General features: G+C 42.0%; 1 protein-coding gene across 4 annotated transcripts in view; it reads right to left on the bottom strand.

Moving 5' to 3' along the window:
* Window positions 1-17,662, bottom strand: part of LOC144599678 (protein FAM184A-like) — a 187,570-nt gene that overhangs the window by 27,866 nt on the left and 142,042 nt on the right. For 3 of the 4 annotated variants that reach the window (XM_078410867.1, XM_078410885.1, XM_078410895.1), the window contains 4 exons: window positions 13,204-13,410; window positions 12,341-12,484; window positions 11,793-11,927; window positions 5,743-5,852 (listed from right to left, as the gene is read on the bottom strand). In XM_078410867.1, the coding sequence (XP_078266993.1) occupies window positions 5,743-5,852; window positions 11,793-11,927; window positions 12,341-12,484; window positions 13,204-13,410 (596 nt within the window). The remainder of the gene's footprint in view (window positions 1-5,742; window positions 5,853-11,792; window positions 11,928-12,340; window positions 12,485-13,203; window positions 13,411-17,662) is intronic. The other variant, XM_078410876.1, reaches the window with a different exon arrangement.

Here is a 17,662-nt window from a genome sequence, read left to right as displayed (position 1 = left end):
ATTTGGATGCTCCAGAGAAAACAATTCAAGTCTATCCCACCTCTCTTTATAGCTAATCCAAGCATCATTCTGGTAACCCTTTTCTGTACTTTTCTAAAGCCTCCACATTCTTCCTGTAATGGGGCAACCAATATAGCACACAATTTTCCAAATGCAGCCTTACCAAAGTTTTATAAGGCTGCAACATGACTGCTTCTTAAGTAGAGAGTCACCAGGACTTCTAAAACTCAATGCCCCAACCGATGAGGGCAAGCACACTGTATTTCCTCTGTACCATCCTATCCACTTGTGTTGCTATTTGAAAAGTAAAGGCTTCAGTTCTCGTACGGTCTGATGTACGGACATCACGTGCATCCACCACTTTCTGGAATTTTATGCAGTTGTTAATGTCCAATTGAGTGATGCAAATGATGGGGATCAAAAGACCCTTCTGTCAAGCCTTTGATCTTATGAATGATGGAGGCAACAGTTCTCAATCATAGCAAAGAACCAGTGTTAAGCCCTCAAGCACATGATCAACAGAAGGCCACTGCCAAGCCAACTGACGGGATCATCCTTAGATGTTAATGGTATGGTGCAGCACATTGCTCACAACAACGCCTGCTGCCAGCATAATGGGGCATAACGGTGGGTTATTAGTAACCTTCCAACACTCCCCAGCTTTTGTCTGACAGAGATCCATGTGCCTGAGAAACCTTTCCCTCCCCATGAGAGAACTGTAAACGTGCTCCAGCAGACAGATCAATAGCTCCATCTGGTGCATTGAATAGCAGGCAAAGAGATTTGCACCGCAGCACTTTAATTTCCCCACTGCCATCTTTGTACACACATGCCTGTTTAGTTTATAGACTTGGTGTACTAAAAGTTGTCTAGGGAGCATCTTTTTCATTCAACTTTGATTGTTACTGACAAGGCCAGCAGTTATTGCAGGCACACAGTGACATAGGAGCAGCACAGTGGCGCAGTGGTAGAGTTGCTGCCTTAGCACCAGAGACCCGGGTTTGATTCAGACTACGGGTAATGTCTGTACTGAGTTTGTACGTTCACCCCGGGTGCTCTGGTTTCCTCCCACACTCCAATGGCGTACAGGTTTGTAGGTTAATTGGTTTTGGAAAAAGTGTAAATTGTCCCTAGTGTGTAGGATAGTGTTAGCGTACAGGGTGATTGTGTGTCAGCATGGACACAGTAGGCTGAAAGGCATGCTTCCACACCGTATTTCTAAGTCTAAAGTATTGATTGCTCCTATTCGCCCCTGGAATTGAGTGACCTGTTGTTCAGGAGGCAGGCAAATGTCAGGCAGACGGTGTTAGACCTGGCACACTTTTCCTTCCTTCCTGAACATGAATGAAACAGATGGGTAAAGTGGACACAAAAGCCTGGAGTAACTCAGCGGGTCAGGCAGCATCTCTGGAGAAAAGGAATTGGTGACGTTTCGGGTCATGACCTTTCTTCAGACTGAGAGTCGGGAGAAAGGGAAACGAGAGATATAGATGGTACTTAGGAAGAATAAATAGATGCAAAAAGCGAAGAAAATCAAGGAAACATGGCCACAATAGGCCACTGTTGGCTCTGGATCTGGTTTCAAGAGATTGTTCACATCCGTACAATGTTAACTGCCTGGGATGGGAGGTAAATATCTGCTTTATATACAGTAGGTGGGTGTCTTTGGAAGTGCTTGTTTCACTGCTTTTGGTGTATTAAATATGGTTAGAATTGGACATTGCAATGCAATATATATTTGTTTCCAAATAATACTTTTTCATACAATTTGCTGCCATTGCAATAATGCATATATTTTTATTATACTAATATTATTTTATCATACAATTTTTTATCATACTACTCTTACTCCTATTATTTAGACATGTGTTACATCACAGTAGCAATGAAATAAAAATCACCCAAGAAAAATATATATTGGCACCAAAACTTCATTGTGGACATATATTTTCATGACAAACATTACCAAGGAGGAAGAAATAACACAACATAAATATAAAACTTCTCATGCTTACTGAAACAAAAATATACAAACTGCTGTAGGAAAACCCCTTAACGGATTCTAAAACCAAATGAATTAGAAATGAAATCTCTTGAAATTACAGCTAAATCCTCATTCTAATCCTTCAGCCCTCCCTGCAATTTGTGCTTCATCCATTTAAATCTGGTTTCCATTGACACCATTACTGATAGCTCTGCTCTCTACTCTATTTCACAAGGGCCTTCACACAAAATATTTACTCTAGGCAAGCAAGTTGTCAGGGGAGCGTAGGAAAATTGTAGAAATGAGAGACATGAATAGGTAAGTATTTTGGGCAAAACGGGCCCTTTATAATCCAGGAGAATTATAACAAAAGAATTGAACCATCATTATAACATCCCCGTTAAAATAATAAAAATTCTGTGGTAATTCAGTCAGGTACCTTTACCTGTTAACTGATACTTCGTGCTGAAAAATAGCATATTTCCAGCATTCAGGCCGAAACTATATGGTCTTACAAGATTATTACATTAGTCACCCTGTACCTTTTACTCCACTAAATTATTTTGTTTATAGTTCTATAATAAATTACAGGCCACTAAATAAATTTCAATGGGATTTTAATGTTTCAAATTGCATATTACTCATATTAATCAAGGAAGTAAAATGAATAACACAACAAATCGTAATGATCTCATTTATGCCATTACCATTTCTGGTTTCTGAACTGACGTTATGCAGATGCACACTAAAGGCTCCTGGGATTATCTAGACTAGATTGCTATTGTTAATGCAGTGATTGGGAGTTAATTAAATCTCTGGCATGAAACAAGGGCATGCTGAGCCCAAAGATCCATTTGCAGCGATTTATAGCCTTAAGTACAAATACATTAATTAGTGCATCATTCTGACGTCCTCCCAATGTAAGATTGATGACTTGAAATTGGATGACAATGATTTTGTAGGCAACGTGCTTAAATTTGATTGATTGATGAAATTGATTAAAAGATACGGCATGGAAACAGGCCCTTTGGCCAATGAGTCCACATCAACCATTGATCACACTAGTTCTATGTTGTCCCATTTTCACATCCACTCCCAACATACTAGGGGCAATTTACAGAAGCGAATTAACCTACAAACTGTAGGATGTGGGAAGAAACCGGCGCACCTGAAGAAAAGCCTCGTGGTCACAAGGAGAACCCATACAGAAAGCATCTGAGATCATGATAGAGGCTCTGGTATGGTGAGACAGCAGTTCTTCCAGCTTTTGATTTATTGAAAAGCAATTTCCATAGAAATATCCAGGACTTATTACGAGTTCCACAGGTTTCTGTTCATCCTTCTCGGCTCTTTGAGGTGCTACATTCAGGAGATCTTGCTCATGCTCAGTGATGCTTTGATGCATGCAGTGTACGTCTGAACTTAACTTCCAGGAATTTGGATCACAGGCATTTGGCAAAAGATGGCAGGGGCTACTCATGCAAAGTAGGCTTTAGCAATGCTTGTGGGCACAATTTAGTTTAATTTAGAGATTCAGCAAGGAAACAGGCCCTTCGGCCCACCGAGTACGCACCGACCAGCAATTCCTGCACATTAACACTATCCTACACACACTAGGAACATTTTGCACTTATACCAAGCCAATTAAACTACAAACCTTTACATCTTTGGAGTGTGGGAGAAAACCGTAGCTCTCGGAGAAAACCCATGCGATCATGGAGAGAATGTACAAACTCTGTACAGACGGCACCCATAGTCGGGATCGAACCCGGGTCTGCGGCGCTGCGAGCACTGTAAGGCAGTAAGTCTACCACTGCAATTATTTAAGGAGAGTTGTCTCAGAGCTGGGAGCCCTTCTTGTGGATATTCTCCAAGTAAAGCACAGTATGACAACTCTCCTTTGGGTCTGCCATCAGTCCTCCCAAGGCATAACCCCAGTATTCCTGTCACACCTCGCCACCCTCCCTTTCCCTCTGAGTATCAGTCTCAGGGCATTTAGGGATGAAGATTAATGGAAAGGTTCCAGTGACGTACACATCCTGAGAATATAAAGTGGCATTTTGGCAGGAAAAAAACAAAATTGGGGAAGGTTAACTCCGTGGTGAGAAATTGCAGAACACTGAAATGCAGAAGGTTTTCCTGCAACATGATTTGCAAATGACCAGGATGCAAGTACATCAAATAATTAAGGTGCTATTGATAATTGAGGTTGTGCTTCAGTTATGGAGGGGGCGAGTGAAACTACATCTGGCATTTTATGTATATAATAAGTCTCATTTCTTAAGTAAGGATGTTAATGCTTTGAAAACAGTTCAGCGAAAGTTTACAAGAGTTATAATTTAAATTGATGGATTGATTCTTGATCAAAGACTGGACATGCATGTGTCGTATCTGATGCAGTTTAAAAAAAGCAGGAGGGAACTTGATAGAAACACAAGATCCTAAATGGGCTTGACACTGTGAATGTAGGGAGGAGGTATGGAGAATCTGGAACTCGGAATCCTGTTGAAAAATAAGGAGTCACCTACATAAGACAGAAATAAGGTGAAATGATTCTGCCCCTGAGAGTGATCTGTCTTTGAACTTTCATTTTCAAAAGGTGAAAGAATATTTTAAGCAAAGGAAGATTCTTCATAAGCAAAGGGTGAAAAAATGGCAAGGGTAGATGGCAGCGCAAAATTAAAGTTATAACGAGATCAACCATGATCTTATTTAATGGCAGTGCAGTCTTGACAGATGAACAAATAAAGAGAAAGCACGCAATATCCAAGCAGTCAATATCCATGCAATATTCAGTGTAGATCACACTGGAACTTGCAGCAAAGGATGTATGTTATCAACACTTTAACCTTCAAATAACCTACAAAACTAGAGTCGTGTAGGAAAACTGCAGATGCTGGTTTAAATCAAAGGTAGACATAAAATGCTGGAGTAACTCAGCAGGACAGGCAGCATCGCTGGAGAGAAGGAATGGGTGACGTTTCGGGTTGGAACCCTTCTTCAAACTTTAGAGTCGTACAGCATGGTTATCCAGCCCAATTCATCCATGCTGACGAATATGCCCCATCTAAACTGTCCCATTTGCCTGTGTCTGATCCATGTCCCTCTAAGCCTTTCCTATCCATGTACCTACCCAAATATCTGTTAGATGTTGTTATTTTATCTGTCTCAACTATTTCCTCTAGCAGCTCGTTCCATATACCCACCTTTGCCTTCTAGTTCATGATTCCCCTACCTTGGGATTAAAGCAACTGTGCTTTCACCTTTTCTATTTCCCTTGTGATTTTTATACTTTTTATACACATCTGTAAGATCATCCTTCAGACTCCTTAGCCAAACAGTCATCTGGTCTTATCTTCCTATTGATACTCTAACTAGCACGTGACATGGGGAATAATCTGAGGATTACTATCCTTAAGGTCCTGCTTGTTAACCTTTTGCTGACTCCTTATGCAGGACCTCAATCCTTTTCTGACCTATGTCATTTGTATCAATGTGCACAATATCTTCGTGCTGCTCTCCCTCCTCCCTGAGAATAGTCTGCAGCTGCTTGGAGAATCCTAAACGTGGCACCAGGGAAGCAACACACCACCCTGGATATGCAGAACTGTTTAAAAAAATGAAGCTTGTTATAAAACCCATTATTAAACCAATTATATTCAGGTTAAACTTTTGAGGTGATGAGGAGGTACAAGATTCATAGCTGACTATAATAACTTATATGTTTTGCAAGTGCTATGTTGTAGAATGTAACGTACCGTACTTTTTCTTTCCACTTAGTCTCTAGCTGTTGAGAAAGTTGAAGGTTCTCTTTTCTCAAGGATGAAACCAGAGCCTCATGCTGTTCTTTCTGCTTTTTCAATTTCTCCTGACGGGTCCATGAAAAGAGGGGATTAACCATTACATGATTGTTATTTATTGACTGCAAACATTTAAGGAATGCTTTTGGAGTTGTATTGCTGAATTTTCCTGAGTACTTAAAGTCATAGATTCATGAATTGTAAAGCATGGACACAGTCCCTTCAGCCCACTACACCGTGCTGACCATTTAGCACATCTTAACTAATTCCATTTGTCTGCATTAGGTCCGTATGCCACTATGCCTTGGTTTTTTATGTGTCTGTCTAAATGTCTCTTAAACCTAGTGATATCTGACTCCACCATCTCCTCTGGCAGCGAGTTCCAGGCATCAACCACTCACTGTGTAAAAAACATTCCCCTCTAAATTCCCTTTCATATTCCTTATTCTCAACTTAAATATATGCCCTCTTGTTTTTGATACACCAATCATCTGAAAAATATTCTGATTAACTGCTGCTTCTATGTTTCTTACAATTGTATACACCTCTATCCTGTCACCCTTCAATCTCCTTCACTTCAGGGAAAACAACCCAGCAATCCCAGTCTACCCAATCTCCTCCTCACTCCAATCTCTTCCCTCCTGCCACCCCCATAAGGACAGTCCTCCAATCCAGGCAACATTCTGGTGAATCTCCTCTGCACTCTCTCTCCAGTGTAACCACATCTTTCATGTGATATGGTGACCAGAACTGCACACAAAACTATAAGTGCAGTCTAACCAGTGTTTGGTAAGTTTGCAACACAATGTCCCAACTTTAAAATTCAATGCCCTGCCCTATGAAGGCAAGCATGCCATATACCTTCATCACCACCCTGTCCATTTGAAGAGGAAAGGAAAGAAGTGGAAAGATGCTGTTGAAATTCGAAAGATAAATGGACATGAACACATCTGGTAACTGAATATTCAGAGTACTCTTTATTTTACTCATCATATTTGCACTTAAAGTTTTTTAAGATGGGGTTATTTACCTTTTCAGCAAATTACAAATGTGAGATTTAAGTCTCTCTATTCATTTTTTCATTGGGGAAAATAGTGGGAACACGAGACCTAGAAATATGCTTTTTCCAAGAAAATCTTTTATTTTATTTGAGGAATAGGTGTTCACATACATTTCACTCAAGGAACCGATTCAGTTATCTTAAGAGAAAGGGAACATTCAGCCCATCATGTCGATGCTAGCATTCTGCCAGAGCAAAGTAAAATGAATCCCTTCTCTTTCCAACTGTCCAGACACCCTGTTAGGAACCAAGGAGCTTTGCAATTCATCGCACCATTTCTAAAACCTCCTCATTTGATGTTGCCAAGAAATTTCAAGACATTTTCCCCAAATCATATTTGAAATCATCCTGTCATGTTGAGACAAATGCCATCTCAACATTGATATTTTATATACATTGCCTAACCCCTCCTTGAATTTGAGCAAGTCTCACCAACTCTCAGGCCTTTCATTCTTGTTCAGCCATCTCTTTCCTGTTTGTTGGTAAAAAAAACGATTTTAAAATATCCTCATACTTTATGTTTATTTCTCCAGTCCATTGATACAACTCATTGAACATTATTTAAAAATCCATATATTTTATTTCTGTTATCTGTCCACCCAGCTATTAAATGTTATTACATTTTTTAATATGATTTGTCTTTAACAAATGTGTGTTAGCTTTGATTGATCTTGATTAGCCTTTCAATTCTAAATACTTACCAGTTTTCATTTGAATTACTGGTTCTTTTCACAATAGTTGCTTTATTAAAACCAGCTGGCAATTGTTGAACATCATTCAATGGTGCAGCTCATGTCATTACATCTGAGGATTGTCTGAGGATTGTCACACTGAAAGAAGGCATTCAGCCCATTGTGCTTGTGTCATCTCAGGTAAGCTATTCAGTTAACTCCATTACGTACATTCATAAGTGATAGGAGCAGAATTAGGCCCATTAAATCTACTCCGTCATTCAATCATGCCTGATCTCTCCTTCTCAACCCTATTCTCCAGCCTTCTCTCCATAACCCTTGACACCTGTACTAATTGGGAATTTATCTATCTCTGACTTAAAAATATCCATTGACTTGACCTCCACACCTTTCTATGGCAATGAATTCCATAGATAACACCGTACTTTCACCATAATATTGCAAGATACTTCAAGTAAATATCGAATTGCATTTTGGATGTTCTGAGATGCCTAGTGGATCCTATGGAGGTTCTGCCGTTGGAAGGAGGGGGAGCTTAAAAGTGTGGGGGTGGGGCAGCATATGTGGAGGGGATGGATAGGTGATGTTTTGGGTTGGGACTCTTCTTCAGACTCACTCATTGGATCTTGCATACTCATTCTCCTTGTGCTTGGCCTCCAGATATTCCTGCTGGAAAATGTTTAAGTCTTCGGTGCTTTCTCACCGTTGGTTCAAGTCAGATCAAGGATCCCCTTAAGCCAATGAGGAGGTAACAAGGATGTTTCTTGTTATAATGGAAATCACTTGCACAGAGGATAAGGGAAATAAGATGGTGAAATCACACCAGAAATAGTTCTCTATCATGTCAGCTTGTTGCTGGATCTCTTGTGTTCTTTCCACTCTTCATTTTGGATCTTGGTATTCATATCTGGCTGTTTATTTCCCAGTAGCTGCGATGATGCTTCTAACTCAAAAATGCACTCCCCTTTCACTTTATTAATTCCTGGATTGTTTGGGCATTCTGAGCAGTATTTTTTTTGGTAGGCCAACCAGGTAATATGGACACTGTGGCTCGTGTTGGTTGGGAGTCATCAGGCCGGCTGTGAGATATTGGAGTGACCAGAGTTTTTGTTGAGAGGTCTTTCACTATTGACTGTCCTCTGGTAGAGTCTCCATATAGGGGTTGGGTTGATGGAAATGTTGGAGTATCTTGGCCAGTTATTGGTCCAATAATCGACAGCTCCCTTCATATCCACAAAGAGCATTCAGGTCGATTCGGCCCAATAACATAAAGACACCATTTTTCCCATGCCTGAACTGTCTGAAAAACTCAGTCGTTTCATCTTCACCATAGGTCCATGGCAATGTGCAGAACTGACCTATTTCCCTTCCAGTGTCTTTAGGCTGTGGTGGGACAGTTGCAATGTGTCAGATATGAGATGTTTAGGCAATTCCTCTGTCAATCCAGATTGACAGAGGAATTGCCTCATTGCTGGAAGTGTTTGAGATTGATTATATATTTCTGTAACTTCATTTCCACTCTGCAATATTCTGGAAATTCTTCTTTCTTACAGTTAAACTGACTTGTTTGCTTTACTAAAAAAATGTTATTATGCCTTCCCTCAACCTAATTTCATTGGCTGTTGTTGTCCTTTTAATAAATATACTCTTAAATTTATCCATATGAATTTTATTTTAACACACACCCCAGGAAGATACTTGCATTCCGGTTCTGTGGTAGAATCTTTTATCGCCATCCCTTTCTTACTTGAAAATGTTATAACTGACCTGAATTTTCCTGTGTGAACATTTGAATTTTCACATAAATGCAAGTTCCTCAACTGCAGTGAGGGGATCACTGTTTATTTATAACAGCCTGATTGATGTTGGAATCCAGGGAGTGTGCCTGAAACTCTGATAATTCCCCATCACATATGGTGGTGACTTTGCATGAACAAACTATGCCAAATTTGACCTGGCAAACAAGTGCTTTATGGAAAACTAAGCCTTATGAGTTAATTTATGTTTCTCTGTTTCTTCTACAGTCCTTACTACTGTACTAATAAAAGCGCTTTGAATACTTTGGAGAATTAGCCCTTCTGACAGCTTAGTTTCGAGATGCAGCGAGAAACACTGAGTCCGTGCTGACCGGCGATCACCTGTGCACTAGGTCTATCCTACACACTGGGGATAATTCACAGTGTGTAGGATATAACTACCACAGTGGTTCTACCTTTCCTCCCACATTGCAAAGACAAAGACAGCACGGGTTTCTCCCATGTGCCCCAGCCTCCATACAACCCTCGCAAGGACATGCAGGACCTGTAGCCCAACTGGCCTCCGTGAACCACTCCCCCCCATCGGCAGAGCCATCGCCCCACAGCACCAGAGACCCGGGCCGACCCCGACCCCTGACCTCACCCCCCCCCCCCCTGCCCCCACGCTCCGGCACACCAGCTGACCCCGAAACATTAGAGTCAACTCACAGTGTGTGGGATAGAACTAGTGCACCAGAACACCCAGCTGACACCAACACAGCCACAGTGAACACCCGAGGTCAAGATCGAACTCGGGTCACTGTGGCTGAAAGATAGCAGCTCTACTGTGGCGCCACGGTTTTTTTTTTCTTTTTCTTATTTTCTTTTTCTCTCTCATTTATTATATTGTTTACAGTGTACTATGTTTACATATTCTGTTGTGCTGCTGCAAATAAGATTTTCATTGTTCTATCTCGGACATATGACAATAAAACACTCTTGACTCTCTCTTGACTATTCTGCTTTGTGACCTTTACTGCTTATTGTGTAGTGTATGTTTATTGGCTGTTTTTCTCTTGGTAATGTAGATATTAACCCCCTTTTTTGTTTATAGCGGACAGTTGGTAATAACGGACACCATCTACCCCCCCGTGTTATCTGAGAGTTATAGCGAGAGTTTACTGCACTTAATTCCTATTTCATTAAATATTTTGTACATAAACATCCAAACCATTTTTATTTTAAATTCAGAATTTTCAAATTTTGACCAGCACTTTTTTGTCATCTTTTTAATTAATTTCCTCTCCCTTCTATCTGTCTTCACCTTTCTCTTTTCCTCATCTGACATTTTCAATGATTAATTCCAGGTTTAATAATTCTGAAGAATGCAGAAGGCTCCTGACCTGAAACGTCATGTCCATTCCCTCCACGGATATTTCCTGACCTGTTGAGTTTCTCCAGCACTGTGATGTTTTGCTCGATAATTCTGCTTTACATTACTATTTTCTCCATCTGGCCATCGCTTTTAATCCTCCCTTTTGCAATATTTTACTTCTCCAGGAGGACATTAGTGCCTCTTTAGTTCAGCTAAGGTTGCCCTGCGTAGCATCCACTGATCCCATGATGTAAATACTTCCCCTTTCATCAAGTAGCACAGTGGTGCAGCTGGCAGAGCTGCTGCCTCAGAGCTCCAACGATCTGAGTTTGATTCTGACCCCTGGAGCTGTCTGTGTAGAGTTTACGCATTCTTCCTGTGACTGTGTACATTTATGGATGCTCCAATTTTCTCCCACATCCCAAAGGCATGCAGGTTGGTTGTCAATTGGCTACTATAAATTATCTCGAGTATACAGACTAGAAGTGAAATCTGGGGGAGTTTGATGGGAATGTGGAGAGAATTTTAAAAAGATCAGCATACGATTAGTATAAATGGGTGCTTGATGGTCAGTGCGGATACAATAGGGCGGCCTGTTTTCGATTTGTGTGACTTTATGGCTCTTCTAGGTGCAAGGACCAATATGTGACTAAGATGGGGTTCTGTTTTTTGAAGATTATTCAAAGGCACTTGCTGTCAGAGCTGAATGTCGAAGTAAAAATCTTTAATCATCTTCACACATTGGTAAACACTAAACCTAAGGAAAATGGAAACGTTTCAAAAATGACATCCATGCATTTGAAAATAAACCCGGAAAACTGCTCCAAATCCAAGTAATTAAGTTTATGTGGACAAGTGCCTTCAGACTTTTGCAACAGATTGATTTGATATGGAAGTGGGTTGATAATTGCCTTTGTGCTAAATGCCACGTCTGACATTAGTTCAATACAAGTGTCAGTGATTTAAAGACAGCTCATTCCAACACAGCAACTATAAATATTGATTCGATTATAAATATGAACAAGTTTTGTAGCATCTCTCTTGGAATTGCAACAATTCTTACTGTTGATCCACCCCCACCACAATAAACACCTAATTTTAGTTAAATTACCATCTCTGATCACCACTCTCATACAGTCTCCTACCTGCAGCTCTGACATCTGTTTCCGTGCCTGTTCCTGCTCCTTCAGTAAGCTCTCATGACTTGCTTGTAGATATGTACAATCAGCTTGTTCGGTGCCTTTATCTCTTTGCTTCATGAAGTTTTCCATCCTGGAAATCTAGAAAGTCAACCCATGTAGAATAAGCAAGATTAATTTTTGCTTTCCCTCTCTCTCCAACTATCCCCAATCCACGTTGTCCGACTAGTTTCACTGTCCTCCTGATTATATTTTACTGATTGTATGCCTCATTGTCACCTTCCCCTTAGCTAACAATAATCCATTCTACATTTTCCTTGAACTTTGTCCCCTTTGATCTCTCCTTTTCACATCTTACCCTTCCATATCCCTATGTCTCCCTCTCCCCTGACTCTCAGTCTGAAGAAGGGTCTCGACCCGAAACATCACCCATTCCTTCTCTCCAGAGATGCTGCCTGTCCCGCAGAGTTACTCCAGCATTTTGTGTCTATCTTCGGTGAAAACCAGCATCTGCAGTTCCTTCCTACAGAAGATTTGATTTTGTTGCTTTATACCTGTGGGTAGTTTCTAATTCTGAGGAAGCTCACTTGCTGCAGAGAGTCCTGAAGTCTGTCGTAAAGTTCCACCTTCTCCTTCTCCTGCAGACGCCTTTCATTCTCAACTCTGATGTTAATTTCATCCAACTGATTCTGTAGTTCCTGCAACACAGATGTTAGTTATTGTAGAAGGAAACTTTTCGTTATCATTATACAAAATCAAATTTACTTGAAAGGATTGCTATATTAACTGTCTAAAAGCAATCTTCTGTCACTGTAACTAAAGCCGACAATGGACCCACCCACAGCAATGGCTGCACTGTCTGAATAAGGCATGGTATTAGCTTCCAGGCATCAACGCCTTCTGCAGTAACTGGTGTGTCTTTTGTTGCCGTACCACTGAGAACCTCACGTCAATAATTACCATGAAATGAGCTTCAGACTTTAGAGATACAACAGGGAATCAGGCCCTTTGGCCCACGAGTCTACATCAACCAGCGATCCAGTGTTAGTGTACACTAACACTATCCTACACACTACGGACAATTTAGAATTTTACTGAAGCCAATTAACCTAAAAACCTGTATATCTTTGGAGTGTGGGAGGAAGCCGGAGCACTCGAACAAAACCCCATGTGGTCTCGGGGTGAACGTACAGACTCCATACAGACAGCAGCTGTAGTCAAGATCGAACCTGGGTCTTGGGCACCTTAAGGCAATGACTCTACTGTTGTGCCACAATGGCCCCTGGTGTATGGCCCTTGACCCAAAACAGCAACAGTTCCTTTTCCCTCAGAGATGCTGCCTGACCCCTTGAGTTCCTTCAGCAGGTATTTTTTGCTCCAGATCTCCGCGCCTGCAGTTTCCTGTGTCTCCAAATACCTGCTGCAGTCTTTTTCTTTCCAGTTCCATTGAGGTCTGCACTGCCTTGATCTCAGTGGTGTGTTTCTTCACCAGTTCCTCCAATCCTTTCATTAACTGCTCCTTCAAACGAACCTTCTCCTCTTCGGCCACTCGCTTCAGTTTCTTCAGCTCTTCTTCATGCCTTTTACGATGTTCTTCCTTTTCACGAGTAAGTGCCTCAATAACCTACAAAGTAAAAGAATCCTGAGTTAAGCTGCTTCAAAGTGAGATGCAGCCTAGCCTGCTGAGTTTTCTCAGCGTCTTCTGATTTTATTTCAGATTTCCAGCATCTGCAGCTTTTTCATTTTCATTTTTTGAATAAAAGTAACATTGAAATAAAGTGTCAACATGGGACAAAAATGGTCCTGAACTGAAGAATTTATGTCAATTATTTTCCTACACAATTTATCTCACATAGCCTCCTGAAGATGGTAACCTATCCCAAGACACTTCATTGCAGAGAAGGACCTACAAAATTTGGCCCCAAGCAACAAAAGGTACCCAGTCACATTTCAGAGGGTTTTCAACCTGCAACGTGAACTCTTGCCTCTCGATGCGGCCTGACCCGCATTCTCACTTTTACTTTAGATTTCCAGCATCGGCAGGTTTATTTCTGGTTTTTCACATTCCTGAGTCTAGATGGGATCTCCTAACAATTTGAAATGTGCTGCAAGGATAATTGGATCAGCTCCCTGGACTTTCCAGTAAATTCCAGGAATGCTGACACGGAACTGAGAGACAGGAGTGAAGAAAAGGGAGGGGTAGAGCATTTACGAGAGAGAGAGAGAGAGAGAGGGAGAGAGAGGGAGGGGGAGAGAGAGGGGGAGAGAGAGAGAGAGAGGGGGAGAGGGGGAGAGGGGGGGAGGGGGGAGGGGGGGAGGGGGGGAGGGGAGGGGGGGAGGGGGGAGGGGGAGGGGGAGGGGGAGGGGGAGGGGGAGGGGGAGGGGGAGGGGGAGGGGGAGGGGGAGGGGGAGGGGGAGGGGGAGGGGGAGGGGGAGGGGGAGGGGGAGGGGGAGGGGGAGGGGGAGGGGGAGGGGGAGGGGGAGGGGGAGGGGGAGGGGGAGGGGGAGGGGGAGGGGGAGGGGGAGGGGGAGGGGGAGGGGGAGGGGGAGGGGGAGGGGGAGGGGGAGGGGGAGGGGGAGGGGGAGGGGGAGGGGGAGGGGGAGGGGGAGGGGGAGGGGGAGGGGGAGGGGGAGGGGGAGGGGGAGGGGTGGGGGTGTCAACGTGAACGCTTAACTATCGCATCTATTTATTCACAAAATGCTGGCGTAACTCAGCGGGTCAGGCAGCATCTCGGGAGAGAAGGAATGGGTGACGTTTGGGGTCGAGACCCGACTGACCCTTCTTCAGCATCTGCAGTTATCTTCTTTAACTATCGCATCTGTTGTGATGAAGATCCACACGTAATTGTATGGACCCAACATGATGGTCTTCGTGAAGCGTTTAGGCGCACCTCCAGTGGTATCACCAGGAGTGCAGGGATGGGCTGTCACACAGCCTGCATATGACCACATTCTGTGTAGGAAAAAAACTGCAGATGCTGGTTTAAATCAAAGGTAGACACAAAATGCTGGAGTAACTCAGTGGGTCAGGCAGCATCTCGGGAGAGAAGGAATGAGTGACGTTTCTGGTCTCGACCTGAAACGTCACCCATTCCTTCTCTCCCGAGATGCTGCCTGACCCACTGAGTTACTCCAGCATTTTGTGTCTACCTATGACCACATTCTGCAGTACTTCATAGTTGCTTCACAGTGCGTGAACTCCGAATTAGTGCCAGTTGTACCCCTTCCTTGTGATAGCCTCATTGTTACTGCTCATGGACCACCCTCAGGTCGATTTACATAACAAGAGTTTGCTGCTCTGACCAGACATGACCCGATCCTCATTTGGATGTACAAGCATGTTCAGTATGAAGAATGAGAAGATGAGTCCCTGTATGTTTACATACATGACTAATAAATTAATTACAATTACAACTACAATGATATATGATTAGCATGTGACAGGAAGGTGTGGTTCTTTGTGGATTCAGAGTTGTGCCACCTCAAGGCAGAATAGTTATATTAAAGCAGTTGCATGAACAACACCCAGGTATACATTATATAAAGCCAGGTATACATCATATAAAGCCAGATATACATCATATAAAGCCAGATATACATCATATAAAGCCAGGTATCCATCTTATAAAGCCAGATATACATCATATAAAGCCAGGTATCCATCATATAAAGCCAGCTGCCAGAACTGTGTCTGGCGACCAGCAATAGATGAGCAGTTGGGAAATACTCTGAAGTCCTGTCATAGACATCGCAAGAGACCATCAACTGCCATCAGACTCTCAACTGCTGGACTTGGCCAAACAAACCAAAAGCTACCTGCAGCATGCACATCAATAACTCTCACCGCAGAAACCAGAAGATATATTTCCCCCAGACCAATGCAAAGAGATGTATGGACGTGGGCCAAATCACAGTTAAAGCTGACTGTCTTTCTGATGGAAACAGGGTGTTCTGAGGCGATCTAAGATTACTTTTTTACATACACTTGACACAATTAGGAACAGTTTCTTCTTGGCTGTTACCAGGCAACTGAATCATCCTACCACAACCAGAGAGCAGTGCTGAACTACTATCTACCTCTTTGATGTCCCTCTGACTATCCTTGACTGGACTTTGCTGGTTTTACCTTGCACTAAACGTTATTCCCTTATCATGTATCTATACACTGTAAATGGATTGATTGTAATCACGCATTGTCTGGTTAGCACGCAACAAAAAGCTTTTCACTGTACCTCGCTCGGTACACGTGACAATAAACTAAACTAACTAAACTATACTAAACAATCACCGTTCACACACAAACCACACAGAAGGTGGACAAGATCAAAAGCAAAGACTTACTGAGACAAAAATGATCCAATCCCTCAGAACCACTTCTGAGTCACAAGTACAAATTCTCCCCAGACTGTCAGATGAAGGCTGCAGCTTCAGACTTCAATCCCTCCCAATGCTATTCAATGCAGGCCATAGCCAGGAGAATAATGCATTGACATACTGTCGATATAAGACTACATCTCTCATTCATATAATTAGGGTTCAGAGAAATATTCATTTCGATGGAAACACCAAAAAGGTTTGCTTTTGAAAAGACCACGAGAAGAGGAATTTCTTTTAGAAGTGAGTAAAACCTGACTGTAATCAAATATTTCTTGTAAATGTTATGTAGTTAAGGAAGAAGTAGAAAGTAAGGCATTATTTAATGACATTTGGTAATAATATGCTACAAACAAATAAATATTTGAAGGAAGGTTTGTGGGAATGACCAGTCTTGGGGAGTTCCAACCGTTCACATGCTGGGTGGATGCATAACTGAGAACAGAGAGGATATGAATGGAAATTCCTGATATTGCCAAGGATTTGTCTCTGACACCTCATCTTTTGGTACCCCTAAGGAGTAACGCAATGCTGGACTTTGTTCTAATAAAGGCTGTGGAAGTAAAAAGCAAAGATGTAGTGAAGAACTTTTGAGGAGTTAGTGATTATATGTTCTGCAATTTAATAATAGCACTGTCATCACTTTGGTTATATCAGGCCACATCATATAAAACTACACATCCAACAATGCTAATTTTAAGAGTTTGAAAGATTGAATGGAATTGGAAAATGACAAAAGATGTTTCAAAGAACAGATGTAGAACAAAGTTGAAAGATGGCAAAGAGAGGCTGGCCCAATAAAACATCAACGACAAAGTAATGGCTAAAGATCGAGAATTTAGCAAATATTTTTCAGCGCTGTTCACAAAGAAATGGAGGCAAAAAATTCCAAAATTGGCTGTAATTTGAACATGGTTTAAAATCAAACAAGCGAGGTTATATCTGGGAGGTTGTTAAGTACAAGCAGCTACTGTTTGGAAATTTTCACGGAGTGCTAAACGATTAGGTTCAATGACTATGAATCCTCACAGAAACAGTATACTGACTCTGCTGAATCCAGACACTATCCAGAAGATTGAAAAATGGAACGATGAGTTCCATCTTCTTGTCAAAGACTAGAGGATATAGCTTTGAGGTGAGTGGACCAAAGGAGATGCAAGGAGCAGGTTTTTGACATGAAGAGTGATGGGAGTGCCTGGAACAGGCTGCCAGGGGTAGTGGTGGGGGCAGATATGATAGTGGTGTTTTAAAGAAGCTTTTAGATAGACACGTAGATATGCTGGATATGTGTAGGCAGATGAAATTAGTTTATCTTGGTGCCAGGTTCGGCACAGACATTGTGGGCTGAAGAGCCTGTTCCAGTGCTGTACTTTCCATGTTCTATGTTCATAAAGATATGAATCCCCAGGGTACTTGGGCAACTTACATCCCAGTGGTATGAATTTTGATTTCTCTAACCTTCAAATAACCCATGCATCCCCTCTCTCTCCGTCCCTCATCAT

This window comes from Rhinoraja longicauda, chromosome 1 (genome assembly GCF_053455715.1).
Source record: "Rhinoraja longicauda isolate Sanriku21f chromosome 1, sRhiLon1.1, whole genome shotgun sequence".
Lineage (NCBI taxonomy): Eukaryota > Metazoa > Chordata > Chondrichthyes > Rajiformes > Arhynchobatidae > Rhinoraja > Rhinoraja longicauda.
The sequence above is the reverse complement of the archived record's forward strand: the minus strand, read 5'-3'. Positions and strand labels throughout refer to the sequence as shown.